Source organism: Crassostrea angulata, chromosome 6 (assembly GCF_025612915.1).
Source record: "Crassostrea angulata isolate pt1a10 chromosome 6, ASM2561291v2, whole genome shotgun sequence".
NCBI lineage: Eukaryota > Metazoa > Mollusca > Bivalvia > Ostreida > Ostreidae > Magallana > Magallana angulata.
The window spans coordinates 23,583,105-23,598,687 of record NC_069116.1 but is presented as its reverse complement, the minus strand read 5'-3'; the positions used below and the strand labels follow the sequence as shown (position 1 = coordinate 23,598,687).

The 15,583-nt window shown below is 33.2% G+C and overlaps 1 protein-coding gene across 3 annotated transcripts in view; it reads left to right on the top strand.

The window, feature by feature from the left end:
- LOC128188201 (multidrug and toxin extrusion protein 2-like) overlaps positions 1 to 14,782 on the top strand; it is a 29,309-nt gene extending 14,527 nt beyond the window's left edge. For 2 of the 3 annotated variants that reach the window (XM_052859110.1, XM_052859112.1), the window contains 12 exons: positions 1,083 to 1,127; positions 2,547 to 2,644; positions 4,178 to 4,275; positions 4,835 to 4,948; positions 5,228 to 5,295; positions 5,437 to 5,545; positions 6,420 to 6,495; positions 6,908 to 6,977; positions 12,170 to 12,302; positions 12,796 to 12,890; positions 13,013 to 13,058; positions 13,154 to 14,782. In XM_052859110.1, the coding sequence (XP_052715070.1) occupies positions 1,083 to 1,127; positions 2,547 to 2,644; positions 4,178 to 4,275; positions 4,835 to 4,948; positions 5,228 to 5,295; positions 5,437 to 5,545; positions 6,420 to 6,495; positions 6,908 to 6,977; positions 12,170 to 12,302; positions 12,796 to 12,890; positions 13,013 to 13,058; positions 13,154 to 13,374 (1,173 nt within the window). In that variant the 3' untranslated portion in view covers positions 13,375 to 14,782. The remainder of the gene's footprint in view (positions 1 to 1,082; positions 1,128 to 2,546; positions 2,645 to 4,177; positions 4,276 to 4,834; positions 4,949 to 5,227; positions 5,296 to 5,436; positions 5,546 to 6,419; positions 6,496 to 6,907; positions 6,978 to 12,169; positions 12,303 to 12,795; positions 12,891 to 13,012; positions 13,059 to 13,153) is intronic. The other variant, XM_052859111.1, reaches the window with a different exon arrangement.
- The last annotated feature ends 801 nt before the right edge of the window (positions 14,783 to 15,583 follow it).

The window sequence follows — 15,583 nt, the reverse complement described above, 5'->3', positions numbered from 1 at the left end:
CAAAGAGATCCCTCGGACATTATACTCCAATATACCACGAACGTCATCAGTAAATCAGTTCAGAAATACCTATTTGTCTCGCACTGATCATGAAAGTACAACTTCAAACCGTAAAAAGTTTTAAAACCATGTCAATTTCACGTGTTAGTTCCAGTCAAAACGATTTGTATTGCCTCAAATGTTTATTTTTAAGAGATCAATGCGGCTGTTCCTAGGACCTCCCCAGCACATTTTCACTGCGTGTTTTTACATAAAATATATAACGTGTTGGAGTAATAATCGTATTAAATTGTCCTTAAAATATTAGGGATATAACTCAAAGATATTTTATAAATTAGTGAAGAGTATTAAAAATCCAAAGAAAAATTCTGTCGTCTGCATGTGATTCCTTTGATCAATACACATGTAAACATTACGAACAAAACCGTTGGGGTTACACGGAACAGCCGTCAAAATGACCTAGATCGTCTCTCTATAGGAGAAACGATCTGTAGAAATACTGGGCTGTTAGTAAAATAAAAATAAAGTTCTTGTTTTCGTGCATGTTGCAGGATAACTTCGAAATGTTGTTTGAAATATAAAAGCCTCGGCTTTTATATTTCAAAACAACATTTCTTAACCTCGGAGGTTATTCTGCAACATTCACGATAACTCGTACTTTATTTCTTAAACACATACTTGAAATTGTGATATATTCAACAAAGCACGTTATCTTTTCATTGTGAAGGTAACAAAATTGTTTCTTATACATGTATATAATAATGTGAGAATAAAAAAAAATTAAATCCCGAAGGTATGTACATGTTACAGTATAGAAAATATTTGAAAATAAGAATATGATAAAATATAATTAAACAAATTTTTCAATAGAATCTTGGATATCTGCATCTTACATCTATCACTGTTATAAGAAATATTCAATATTGTTTAAATCATATAATTTGATAAAACCAATGACAAATTTCTTCCTATAAATAACGGGTGATGCATAACATTACGAGTATCACATATATCTTATACAAATAATTTAATGAAAACAATATTTTTTACGGGTACACACTGTGTGCGATTTTTTTTTTCAGGGACATGGTCTGACACTACTCCTGTCCAAATTTATCCAAGTACAGGTCGATATTAAAATATTCATGACAAATTCTATTACGCAATAATCTAATCGATTTAGTGTTATGACAAAATACTGCTGTTTTACCAGTGATACAGATTTACTTTGAGTCCTCTCAAAAAATATTTGAAGGGATGCAGAAATACTGAATGTATATGTGTTCGGGTCTTCTCGGTATTGGGAATAAATATTGGGTTTAATGTGTTTGTGTATCGTACTAGGATTTTGCTTAATACGATAGTTTTGGGCGTTGTGTGCGTTCGAATGGTCCGGGGCGTTGAATCCGTCCTTAACGTTGTGTGCGCTCGGAAGGTTTTGGGCGTTGTGTGCGTCCGACGGGTCCGGGACTCTGCTGATTTCGTGTCTATCGAAGGGCGGAAATGTAGTCCTTCCGAAGGAAGCCGCATGAGGTGAAGATGCCTCGTGTGGATTTAGTACCACAGATGGATAGTTGAAATTTAAATCATCATTAGAATAAAACAAAGGCGGGGAAGTTTGCGAAATGTTTTTATAGTTCTTGCTCGATCCTGATGCAAAATCTGGTCTCGATTCTGATACAAAATCTGGTCTATACGTGTTAGCGTTAGATTCAATGTCTGAATCTTCAAAATCAGGCTGAATAAATTTGGAGCCAGATGTTACCGAAAGTCTCGACACAGCTCTTTTAAGTTTTTGAAACGGCGTTAATATGGCCATTAACAAAGTTCTCTAACTGGAAGAATTGACGTTACCGTTACTTGGACGAAGACCGGATTTCCACCACTATATCGTACTAGGATTTTGCTTAATACGATATTTCCGTTAATTTGATCCTCGGGATCTTATTCGTCCTTGACCAGACACCTGGCATTGTCTGTGCCACGTTATATAACCCAGAATTCTCTCCTCCTCAACCTGGGGAGTAGCCCTTTCCCTGTATAAAAAGAGGAGGCAAAAGACAGCTTCCATTTGACTACTTGAGAGCCGCTTTCCCCGCACCACCTTTTTATACGCACGGACACTACCTCCGATCTCCGGACCTTATAAGTAAATACGATTAAGTGCATACTAATGATCTGACGCACCGTGGTCAGTAGAAGCGTTTTATTTAGATTTATGACCCGGCATCGACAGGCTCATCACTGGACTTAATAACGCATTTCTCCATGACCATAAATAAACATACGTTATCTTTTTACCGCATGTCCTTTAACCAATTTCTGTATAATTTCCGTTATGATATGTGTATGAAAATACTGTATGAAATGAATATTATTGAAATACAGTTCACATTTTAATTTTTTTTATTTTCAAAGTAATTAAAATTAGTTTCCAATATAAAAATGAGTTTGACCTTCAGCTTGGAGCTTATTCATTAAATGCACTGAAAAATTTTTATCATTCAAGGTATTGATTATTTTTTTCTATTTTGAATATATTTCAGTCAGTGTTCCTTCCAAGTCTTATTATAGGAATAATTATAAATATAGAAAACGTAGCTCTGCATGCACTATTTATCTACGCTTTGGAGCTCGGAATCAGGTAAGCATTTTTTCCTGTTACACATGTAATTAGATATGTCGGATTTCCTGTCCAATTACGTTCAGGAACTTACTCATGTTTTATACATAGATTAAACTAGTTTCAATATTTATATGTCCATCAAAAATAACAAATATGATGCAATTTATGGTCACTGCTAATCTTTTATTGACACTGTGGTTCTAAAACATTGACTTTAAGTACAATTTATTTTAATCACCAAAAACTTAGTCTGTGTTTTAAATAAATCATAATTTAAGATATCAGGTCATACACATCAGACGTTTATGGGCTTCTGAAAAACTCATATTATTCAACATAGAGAAAAAAGGTAGCTTTCAAACTTTTATCGGTCCAAGCTTAATAAAACTTTGGTGTTGTGATAGTGGAAAAACTTCTATACTTTAAAACGAAGTTATTTACATTCATTCAAATTACATATTTTTCAGTTCGTATGATAACAACATATGGTTTGTTGGACCTTAAGACACAAATGTTCCCTTAAGGCCAAAGGCCAAGAGCAACATCTGTGTCTGAAATTAAAGTTAATAATTCATGAGTTGCCCAAATTCCAGTCAGCAACTTTTTAAGTATACCCTTTATTTGAGATGCAGTTAAAATTTCAAGTAGCAACCACCCATTCCTCTCAAACAATACTTCTTCTACTACCGTTCCGCAGAATACTAAAGAACATTGCCTAGCTGTGACATACATGTACTCAATGATCTAAAAATTTATAGGTTGAGTTAGCAGACCAGTCAACTTCGGATATTGTTAAATCGGTTGACTTGAGTTTGTTTTGCTTGACTTTTGTTTGGAAAAACAAAATAAAAAAGTATTTCTAAGAGTAAAACAAACTCAAATCTTGCATTTATTAGTCATATCAATCACAAACAGATGATATTTTCTTCTCGAAAATATAAAAGTATGTATTATTCATTGCTTTAATACCAGTATCCAGTCACCGTAATTCTTAACTGAAAAGAAATTTTTCAAAGGACAATCAATCTTACGTTGTACCAGTAGCAAAATTCTCTATAATAATAAATACATGGGAGTTATAGTAAGATATCAGTTATATACATGAAGTTTATTTCTTCATATATTCAAACGCAAAGGCCCTTGTCGTTCGTGAAAACAACGCTTTGTTGTATGAATATTTCTATGGCGCTTTTTGCTGGATGAATTGATTATAATATATTGGCGAAAAATTAAAAACAGATTTTGTTTCAATCTTGTTCCGATTTTTATTGCTAGAAGACATTGGTTTGCATAACCTGAAAAAGAACATTAGATTATTACTTCCGTGAAAATGTTATTAACATTAATTTGATAAATGTATAGCAAAAACTATTATTATCGATGATCTTCAAAAATTATTTCAAAATCCGTATTAATGAAACGAAAACATTGAAAACAGGATGAACGGCAAAAATTTTTAGCATATAATTCAATTAGAATTTGTTTTGAATAATCGGTTGACCATGTCTTGTCTATTCTCTTTTGATGACATGTATAAATCTGTTCTTCTAGAGGAGCCGCTATTGCTGTTGTCTTAAGCCAGTGGACTTCGGCCATTCTACATGTTTTGTTTATTGCTTGCACGGACTACAAGAAAGACACTTGGAAAGGTCAGGTATAAAATATTAAAGTTATGTGTCGGAAGCGGACAAAACAAGAATAGTTAATCCAGGATATCAAAAATATTATATAGCTACTCAGTATTTACATTCAAAACTGCCAAAATGTTTACTTTAAATTTTGGGCAGTGAATGAGAGAGGGTATAGAATTCTAAGCCTTGTTCACAATCATTATATTCAACCACCTCCTTCTACTGTTGGATTCAGTATTTTTGTAATCATCTATTTCAACCAAATACCAGATTACACACTTTAATGCCTTAAAACGACCCACTGACACTCTGTCTTGTTTATGTAACACCCATTGTACACTCAGTGGCTCGGTGTTAGTCCTTTTGTGAAATCGAAACTAATTACTCAACTCGTTGGATTACGCGTGTCGTTGCTGAAACGCAATAAAATTGTAACATGGTGTTTATCTTCACCATGGTGCAACTCGTTTACTATGGTGCACAGAAATATAATTCTTGCTTTAAACCCCTCTTGGAGAATTTTGTTATTGAGACCTAAGTGTATTAATAATTTTTCGTTTTGATTTGTTTTCTTAAGGCTGGAACAAATTGTGTTTAAACGGATGGAGTACTTTTCTCAACCTAGCCGTTCCAGGAATATTCATGATGTGTCTGGAATTTTGGACCGGCGAAGTGACCACTTTCTTCACTGGTAAGTTTGTGGTTCCCATAATAATTTTAGATATGCTTTTTATATTCTTTTCGGTTTCAAATCAATTTAAAAACAAAAAATATAATACCTTCCAAAGATTTGGAAAAACAAATGTGATTTTAAGTCGTTTTTAGACTATTAATGGAATTAAAATTTGTAATATTTAAAACCTTTTTTGATAAGTTAATATTTTCCAAAACTTATGTTCAATATATTTGTATATTTATCAAATGTACCTTACTCACTTTAATTAGTGTTTAATGTATTTTTTCTTTGTAGGACTAACAAGTAAAACGGAATTGGCTGCATTTGTTAGCTTGTTAAATGTTGGATTGATAATTACAGGTGTATGTACACTAAAACATGCCCAAAAAATCCTTGGATTTATATCCATTCTTAAGTTTGATTAGTTTTACGTATTCAAATTGACGATCGGCTGATTCTTAATACAATTATTTTTATCATTCTTTTGTAATTTTTAAATACAGGTCGTCTTTGGCATATCTGTAGCAGTGAGCATGCGCGTGGGTATTCATTTGGGAGCTGGAAATGCAGATCGAGCTAATTTATCCACTAGGGTTGCATTCTGTTTTGGATGTAAGTATTAAAACTACGAAAGAAACACATTTGAAAGATATCGCCTTTGTATGTCGAATACATAATTGGCATTTGGTAAAATAACAAGTTTCTTATTTTGCAAATATATTTTTTCAAATCGGAGAACGAGGTAAACCGCAAACTGAAAGTAAGCGAACACTTCGGCCTGTACGACAAATAAAATCATTAATGATTTAAGTTATATTTCATAAACTGTATTAATCAAATACTATTGAATTTGTTTTGTTTATTTTGTTATATTTATTTATTCATTTCAACCTTAAGCCATTAGGCTCATTAGCATTGCACACATATCAGCATATAAACAATATTGGAGGCACGCAGAATGCAGAGCCATTAGGCACTATGGAGAGCAACACGCATCTGTTACAATTTTAAAGAATCATTATATACCATATGAAATATTAATTTTCATATATAATGAAAATATGGTTTAAGAATGTAAATCAAAAATCTGTCTAATTTCAGCTAATGCAATGAATTTCTCAATATAGTTGCATAAAAAAGGTTACCATACTCTTCTGTGCCGTTTGTACTAAATAACTGAACAAGTTTGAACATTTTTGTTGACATTAATAATTCTTAATATTTTTTTTTATTAATATGAATTCTAAACTGGAAATATTTAACACAAAGTATAAAAAAAAACTTCAATGTCATTATGATTAGAAAAAGTACAACTTCTTTCTCTCCTGCAATGTTTTTATATATTCAAACTCAACTGTCAAGGAATTTTCTGAGGTAAAGGTTTGAGTAAAAAAAAATTGCATACTTAATTACATTTCAAATGTAAAAAAAAAGTAGAATTTTTTTTTAGATTAATTTTTTACTTATAAAAGATATTGTTTTTCAGCTTGTCTTGCTGCCGTTATTGCTGTTCTTATAATTTCTCTTAAAGATGTCATACCTCATTTTTTCTCAAATAATGAGTGAGTATTTCAATATTTCAATGCACACATAGACTAATTTCTGTGATGTTCATTGTAATTATTCTATCAATTTGTCTAACAAACCTGCTTGAAAATGTAAATTAGGGCCATTACAATTGATATTAGTTTGTCAATTACTCACTGTTGATTTTACCGCAGAGTGCTATTGCTTGACCAGTTATCTCTTTTAACTCTTTGTGCCGTTAACTGTGCCGTTAACAATTTTGACTTCTGTAAAATTCATCAGAGTTACCAGAATTACTTGTCTAGATTTTATCATGTAGGGTAGAATGAGTCACGTATTTTTTAATATCGAACCATATTAACTGCCACGAACCAAGCATAATGAAATAGTTGTATAATCATCGTTTAATATAGATTTTCTTTTTTAATCATGTTTCATACATTATAGGACGGTTGTATTCATGGCGACCTCCTTCACACCTCTGTTGGCAATATTCAAATTTTTCGAAATTTATCAGGTAAATTGATCTTTCATCCAAATAGTAGCATAAAATGTTTTATAATTGACTTCCCTGGTTTAAAATACAACGTCTTCATACAGTATGATGCAATATATATTCGTACAAAATAGCTGCCTGCTTACATTCGCTCTTCACCTCACAAATTTAACGTCGAATAAAAGGGTTTATGAATAGCATCGGAATTTCGTTAGTTATTTATAACAATTTTTGGTCCTGTGACATTTCATATGCCACATGATTTTACTGTCGACTGCTTCTTACAAATCTGAATCGACGTAAACAAGATGGGGCGCAAACCAAAGGAATTAAGTAATGAGGTAAAATAAATGGTATCGAAAAATGTTACAAGATGGTAAAAATATTACTTACGTGTCAGAAACCTTCGCAAAAAGCCAGATCTACAATTTCAAGATTAAAGAAACGTGTAGAAAGACGGGGTTCCATAGAAAACATCCCCAGACGAGGCAGGAAATCCACTGTGACATCCCGAGATTATCGGAATTTTGAAAGGCTTGTGAAAACCCACAGAAGAGAGAGTTTGAAGAATATTACGGACCAATTTAATGAAAACATGGGACGGGCCTGTATCTAAACGAACTGTGCAATTGCATCTGCACAAAAAAGAATTTGTGGGACGATAGGCAAAGAAGAAGTTAGTGATCAGAGAAGTGAATAGAACAAGAGGCCCAATGGGCCACATCGCTCACCTGAGCAACACTGGCTCTATATGGTCGTTCAAAGGATATTGTGCTATGTGGCCCCTCGGTAGATTAACCAAAAATGAATATCCGAATTTTACACTTATCTTAGCATATACTTAATCTTTCACATATTTTCCTTTATGGAATACCATTTTTACCGAAATTAAGATTATATGCAATATAAATAACTAAATTTTCAATTGGTGTTTACGGTTAACTTCCAGTTCCCTTTATTTTAGCCCCCCCCCCCCCATCACTTTATGAAAAGATTTAAGATTTAAGAGCATAAAGGTACATTTTCTCCCTCCACTACTTACTAGTTATTGTATTTTATTTTTAAAAATCCTATATGTGAAAGAAGAAAAGTGAACCTCAATGCACCAGAATGAATGCGCTCAATTCCTCAAATTAAAAACATTGAAAAATTTAATTGCCCTTCTCCATTATAAACGATTGTCTTTTACCAGGCATGAATTCATTTCGCATGACGTTTCATATCCTGACTCACTTGATTGAAGAATAAACTTCACTGAAAAATGTTGTCACATATGTTAAAGAGCTATAATTCAAATCAATGTTTTGGCAGGCATGTCGCTCTATTGTACCAAGGCCCACCCATTATTTTCATCTTTATTAAAAAACAACAAATGTCTACAAACAAAGATGATTTTCCGTTGCAATATTTTTTTATGAACAGCGATAATGCTTTTATTCTCATAATAATAATGTATCAGGACTATGGAAACTGTTTAAAAGGCGTCGTTTTCATATACTTGTGTTCGAAAGACTATCAAAAAGAAGATGAGGGAATAAGATGGTACAACTGCCAATTTGGTTTAGTCGTAAAATACAACTTCAAATATAACACTTTTTTCAATTAAATATATTTGATATGTTATAATACAAGTTTACAAAAGGGTAATTTCTAACTATATTCAGTTTGAAATTTTTCAAAAAATGATTAGAAAAAAATAATAAATCATTTAGTTTTGGTGGTATCGAACCTACAACCTAAAGACCTATGTTCTATAAAGTTACCTAATGTCTGGTGCTCTAACCACTGAGCCATTTTATTCACAACAAAGTTTGTTGTTTAAAGTAGATCGAGTGTTCTGTGATGTCATGCTTTTTAGTAAAACTTTAAGTTCTTTAAATTTTGCGCATGATAGTTTTATCTATTTTACGTGAATATAATCACATGGATGTAATTAGAAATACTGTTAAGTTCAAGATATTTTTGCAGGTCAATTTTATCCTAAATTTCCTGTTTTTTATACATTTTATCGATGCTTCCAACGGAAGACCTTATAGTGATTGCAGTGTTTTTTGTTTCTTTTTTTCTTATTATTTTTTATCTCCTTTTTTGTCGGCAGAATTTCTCAGAGATTTCTTGATAGATTTCCTTGAAATTTTAGGGATGATTGAAAATAAAAATATCTCGAGGCGTTATTTTCATTTTTTCAAAATTCATTTCCGGTCGTCCTTTTCCTGTCCCGCGTCAAAAAACCTTGTTCCCTCGAGATCTCAGAATCGGCAAACACTTGAACATCTAAACTTTGTGGGATGATAGACCTATAGTTGTAAACGTGTTTAAACTATTTCGTTTTGTTCGTCGTAACTTCCGGTCGTCACCGGAAGCACTTCAAAAATAATTATTTTTACGCATTAAATTCCTTTTCAATATAATAAATATATAAATATAAATCTATACATAGGTTATCTATGCTATGTTATCTCAACAACAAAATTCTACTTCCGGTGAGATATCTCAAATATCTCAGGTAGGTTTTTTAAAACACATTTTGTTTCCACTAGATCTCAGAAACTATAAGTGATATAAGCACGAAACTTTCACGGATGATAGACATTTGATTGAAGATGTGTTTAACTGGTTTCATTTTGTCTTCCGTCACTTCCGGTCCACAAAGGAAGAGTTTGAACAAATTGAGCTGTGTATCAGTTTAATTTTATTCCTTTGATATTTGTAGTGTGCTCAATGAACAATAATTTACAAAAGGCAAGTATACAAGAAATATTTAATACAATTTACATTGAGCACTTCTGTTTGTCTGTTCCCTGTCCCGAGACAAAGAAAAACCTTATTTTGACGAGATCTCAAAAACGGTAACGACTTGAACAACTAAACTTTGTGGAATGATAGACCTATGTATGTACATGTGTTAACACTATTTTGTTCTATCCGGCGTAACTTCCGGTCGTCACAGGAAGTACACCTTATTTTGATTTTCTTAATAATAATTTGGTTATTTAGCATGGAAGTAACATTTAAGCTATAGAATTACAAAAGGTCATCTTCACATTGTAAAAAAAACACAAAAAAGTTCTACTTCCGGTGAAACGTCTCAAATTATTCAGATAGCCTTCTTTTTTAAAAACAAAGTACCCACAAGATCTCAGAAACTATGAGAGATCAAGACACAAAACATAGATGGATAATGGACATTTGATTGGGCATGTGTTTAACGGGTTTCATATGGTCGTACGTCACTTCCGGTTCTCACTCGAAGTGTTCAAGCGATAGAAGTTTTTTTTAAACATTTTATTCAACGTGATGAACAGTAGGTAAATGTATTAAAATATCTACTTTTGATTTCATAAATCGATCACTTCCGTTTGTTCGTTTCCGGTCCTGAGACAAAAACATTTTCTCAACTAGATATTATGACGAACAAAAACTTGAACATCCGAACTTGCGGGAAAGACAAAACAATGCATGAAGAGTTGTTTACTGTGTTCTGTATGATCCAGCGTAACTTGCGGTCGTCACAGAAAGTACTCAAAAATTGAAATTCTGTCTTTTGGTTTTGTTTATTTCTTGGGAATTCCTTTACAGTATATATAATATCCATTTTCTGTTTACAAACAAAATATATTTTTTGTACAGATCATTTTGCGCAGGTAAACAATTAACTGTCTGATTTACCGAAGTCTATATTTGATTCGATACGTAAAAATTCCAAAATACAGGCGATATTTCCATAAAGCATAAACGAAATTCAAAACAACGTAAAATCACGGTCACGAGTGAAAATGTCAACACATTGAAAGATTTAACCTCAATTCACTTCACGAAATCGGCACAAATATATTAGCATGTTTCAAGTATCCCTTCGTACGTAAGCTGTTGCATAACAGGCAAATTTATCTTTGTCAGTTTGACCCGTTTGTCATGCGTCAACATTCAAACATGGCTGCTTTGTACAAAGAACTTTCGTTTTCGATATGGAATACCGAACCCGAAGTTATAAACTGATTGACCGCGATTATCTCTTTATTTTTGTTTTCGTAAATTACTCAAATTTGAAACAGAATTCGTCGATAATTTTTGCAATTTATATTTTCCTTTCCTTAAAGATTATTTATGCAAAATTACGTTGAATTTGACTCATTAGTTCTTGAGAAGAAGATTTATTAAAATGCACCCCCCTTTTTCTACAGTTTCGATGTTTTCTTCGCTTTGAATAAAGATCGGTCTTTCATTTCTGCAATTTATATCTGCCTTCCCATAAGGTTGCTTTGTGCCAAATTTGGTTGAAATTGGCCCATCGGCTTTAGAGAAGAAGTTCAAAATGTAAAAAGTTTACAGACGGCCAGAGAGACGGACAGACGGACGGACAGGCGGACGACGGACAAAATGTGATCAGAATAGCTCACTTGAGCTTTCAGCTCAGGTGAGCTTAAAAAAAGCGCTTGTCTTGGTGCAGAGAAAATTGAATGTTGGGAACTACTGGAGAAAAGTTATTTTCTCAGATAAGTTCAAAATCGTTGTAGAACAGAAATCTCGTGTCTGTATTTGGAGAAAACGGGGCGAGGGCTGGAGACCGGACTTGGTTGAGGCACGTTAGGCGAAGCCATCATACGAAGTTATGATCTTGGGATGCATTTTGTGGCACGGAGTAGGTACTATTACAGCTGTTAATCGCAAAATCAATGCAGAGAAATACCAGCAAGTACTGAATGACAATTTGTGGCCGGGTATAGTCCGACATTTTCCCAATGAACAGTACATCTTTCAGGATGACAATGCGCCGGCACACCCTGCCCGTTCAACTAAGTCCCGACTTAAACATATTTGAAAATTTATGGTTTTTTCTGAAAAGAAAGCTGCAAGCACTTGTTGGTCGTATTGAAAACAAGGACGACCTGTTCCGAGAGATACAGCGGGTATGGACATATATCACGCCTCAGAACGTACAGAGCCTCTATAACACATTCCTCGACGATAACAAAGTGTAATTCGGCTGAAAGGTCATTTTACAAAGTATTAGGTAAGTTTTAGTTATTAAGAATATTATTTAAAGATGGAAACAAGAGTTTGAAGTTTGACCTAATTCTGTCGCGAATGTAAACACGCCGCCATTTTGTAGAAACATATATTGCATCACACTGTACACTTTAATTTAAGCTGTACATTACTCATTAATACATAGTAACTTATGAAAATTGTCCATTTCTTAATTATTAAAGATAATGTGCACAGGAATACTGCGTGGAATTGGTTTCCAGACTTTTGGGGCTGTCGTGAATTTTATAGGCAATTTTCTCATAGGGTTGCCAGTTGCCTTATCCTTGATGTTAGCATCTCCTTTACGTGTAGCAGGTAATTGGTGCAGTTCTCTAGTGTCTTAAACCTTATTTTGTGGCGTTGCTTACAAATACTCATAAACCAATGTTGAATAGATAAAATAGTTCATGAAGAGAATTATTTTAATGTACTAAATTTTTTTTCGAAAATATTGTTAAAATAACACACAAACTCATGCTAAAACGTTTGACGTGATTTTCATCAGAAAGCTGTACATGGAATAAACAACATAATTTTAAAATACAGAAAACTCATGCACGGTTTATTTATTTTGTCTGTATTAGACAACAGCAAACTGATTAAAGAAAATTGTCAGAGGTATGACGTTGTTAGTGACGTTCATTATTCAAACTGAATGCTTCTGTTGAAATTGTTTTTTATTCGTAATCTATAACCAAAAATATTGCCTACATCTGTAAAATGATATGGTAAAATTCGCTGAAGACGTGAGAAATTTAGAGTGTTTATACACACTTGTTCGTATTTAATAAAAAGTGCATATTGACAGGTGCTTGGTGGGGTTTAATCGCTGGTGCTGTAGTACTCTGTGTTGCTTTTACTATCCGAGTCATCTCTGTTGATTGGAAACAAGAGTCTATAAAGGTAAATTTAGATTCAACTTGTCATTTATAAAACTTTGCTACATAAAACCGCCAAAAAATTAAGAAATGTTTTAAATCATTGTTTCTCCTTTGTGTGATTTCACAAGGTTATAAACATTATAGGCTAGAAAAAGAGCTGGTATGAAAATAGAAGACATGACATGCATAGGTATGTATTAATCAATTTTTCATAAACACTTCTTTTTGTTTTTTATAAATCATGAGTTGCTAGATAAGGGGGAATGAAATTTATCCTTTTTGCAGTCAATGACGAAGCAGAAAATATGCAATTGGGTACCCAAACTCGGGAGATTAAAGATTACAAATCATTTGATATCTCTGCCGACAGCGGAAACGTCTCTTCAAACTCAGCAATTAGCTCAGCAACACACAACCTAGGGGTCTATAGTAAAGTGGTCACACTAGTTATTGTTAGCTTGATATTTGCAGGTGGTTTATCTCTTCGATTGTATGTAAATGTTTGAAGTGTAATAAATTAATAAAGTATGGAAACAATTTCTTGATAGTACGAGTTTATTTATTTATTTTTAATTAAAGTTATTAGAGCTGATGTTGATGGTCTTATTGTAAATCCCTAGGGGTATGAATCACTCTATCATGGTGATAACACGTGATTCATCAACTGCACCACTAACACTTTTTTTAATAGAGGCTGATTTGAGGATATTTTGCGTAAAAACTACAATGGGAAAAAACTTTATTTTCTTTGAAGAAAATTTACAATCTAGTCATTTTTAGAGGCCATTTTAAAATGAAGGTACGTTTCCTATAGGAATATAAAAGAAATTGTCATTTTCCCAATCTAATTTAAAACAGAACTTTCATCCGCTCTCCGGTTGTCTATATGTCGCGACATTTGGAAAACCGGTGAGCGGATGGAAGTTTTAATTTTATTAGATTGTCATTTTCCGCACTTCAAAGCAGATTAAAACAATACGACATTTGCCATTTTCCTCGAATTGAGATTTGTAATATCAATTTGTTTGATGCAAAAGATACTAAATTTTACCATCTAGTTTAAAATAGGGTGATATAAAAATAGGAGACAAATGTAAAAAAAAAAAAAAAAAAAAAAAGATGTGTTTTAAATCAATACACTATAGGTTACTGTTTATCTTTCTTACCTTTAAATGAGAATTCAAAATGAATGGAATGAATGCATTCGCGTTTAGCTCACCTGAACCGACCTTTTCTAATCACCTGTCTAATTATCTGTCTTTAAAGGTAAATAGATAAACAATTTTTAGGGTCTTTTTGAGAACTGCAATGCTGAGTGTGATATGACTATATAATCATCCAGTTAGAAAAGGAACTTGATTATAAATATAAGAAAATCCATTTTTTATTGACAGGATCTACATGTATTACACCACATTGTCCAGATATTTGTTATGACTCCATGAAGCTGATTGTATCATGCCTATTGTTGCTCAGGTGAGCGATGCGGCTCATGGGCCTTTTGTTGTAGTTATTAATGTCTCTTCGTGCTACATTTACTTAACGGCACTCATTTGATTTGCATATTTAGAAAACGTCGATTTGACTCAATATTATGTAAACATTTGATATCTGATACTGTATAGTTGTTTAAAATATTCAGTATTAATACTTCTATAGTCAGACCAATGCATCTATATCTGCAAGACAGTTTGCCTGCAATATAAAGTACACTGTTATGTTTACAAGAAATCATTTTAAAATAAAATGTTGGAAAATCCGAAATCAGTCAGAAAATGTAAATATTTAAGTTGGATTTTTCAACAGATTGAAGTTAAAATTCAAAGACTAAAATTGGAAATTCTAATTTTAAAGTTGGCTTTTAAGGATTAAAACTATGTCAACAATAGTGATAGTGGTGAGGATGTCCTTCTGCTGGTGCTGGTCCTGTAGGAGGTTGATGCTCCACTCAAAGTCAAATATGTCCACGATGTATATCCGTGGAACCACACAAGGAAACTACCAGGAATACTTAGACCTGTTAATTGTTCAAATACAAATACATACTTATGTCACAAGGTGGACACCATACCATACACATGGCATTTTCATAAATACTGCATGTCTCAATGATAGACATTTTACTTACTCGTAACTTCTGTTATGCATAACATACATGAAATACATGCATTACTTTACACATGGATACACTTACACTTACTCATACTTTACACTTACTAAAATAAGACCAACGGAACATATGTCATTCATATCTTCTTCTTCTTCTTCTTCTTCTTCTTCCAGTAATGTGCCTGGCACCAAGGTTGGGCATTATCGCACATGATTAAAAGGTTAAAATCATGCTGAGGAAGGCCTCGTTAAAATCTGGTTAAAATCTTCAATTACTAAAATGGGTAGGATCTGGGGCTGATTCGGGCTTTGAAGGCCTCGAGTGAATCAGCTGTCACTATGGCTGGTGAAAGTGAGTTCCAGATTACTACTCCGGCTGGAAAGAAGGAGTCCTGATAACATTTTAAGTGGCAAAATGGTTGTAGGAACCTCATAGTATGTCCTCTAGTATTACAGCTGTTTACAGGATGTAAATGACTAGATGGTATGTCGATGTATCCATTCACAATCCGATACATCATAGTGGCTCGTGATGTTATCCGCCTGGACTGCAGGGTATCAAGATGGAGATGATTGAGCATGGATGTTACGCTGCTCTCCCTGCTA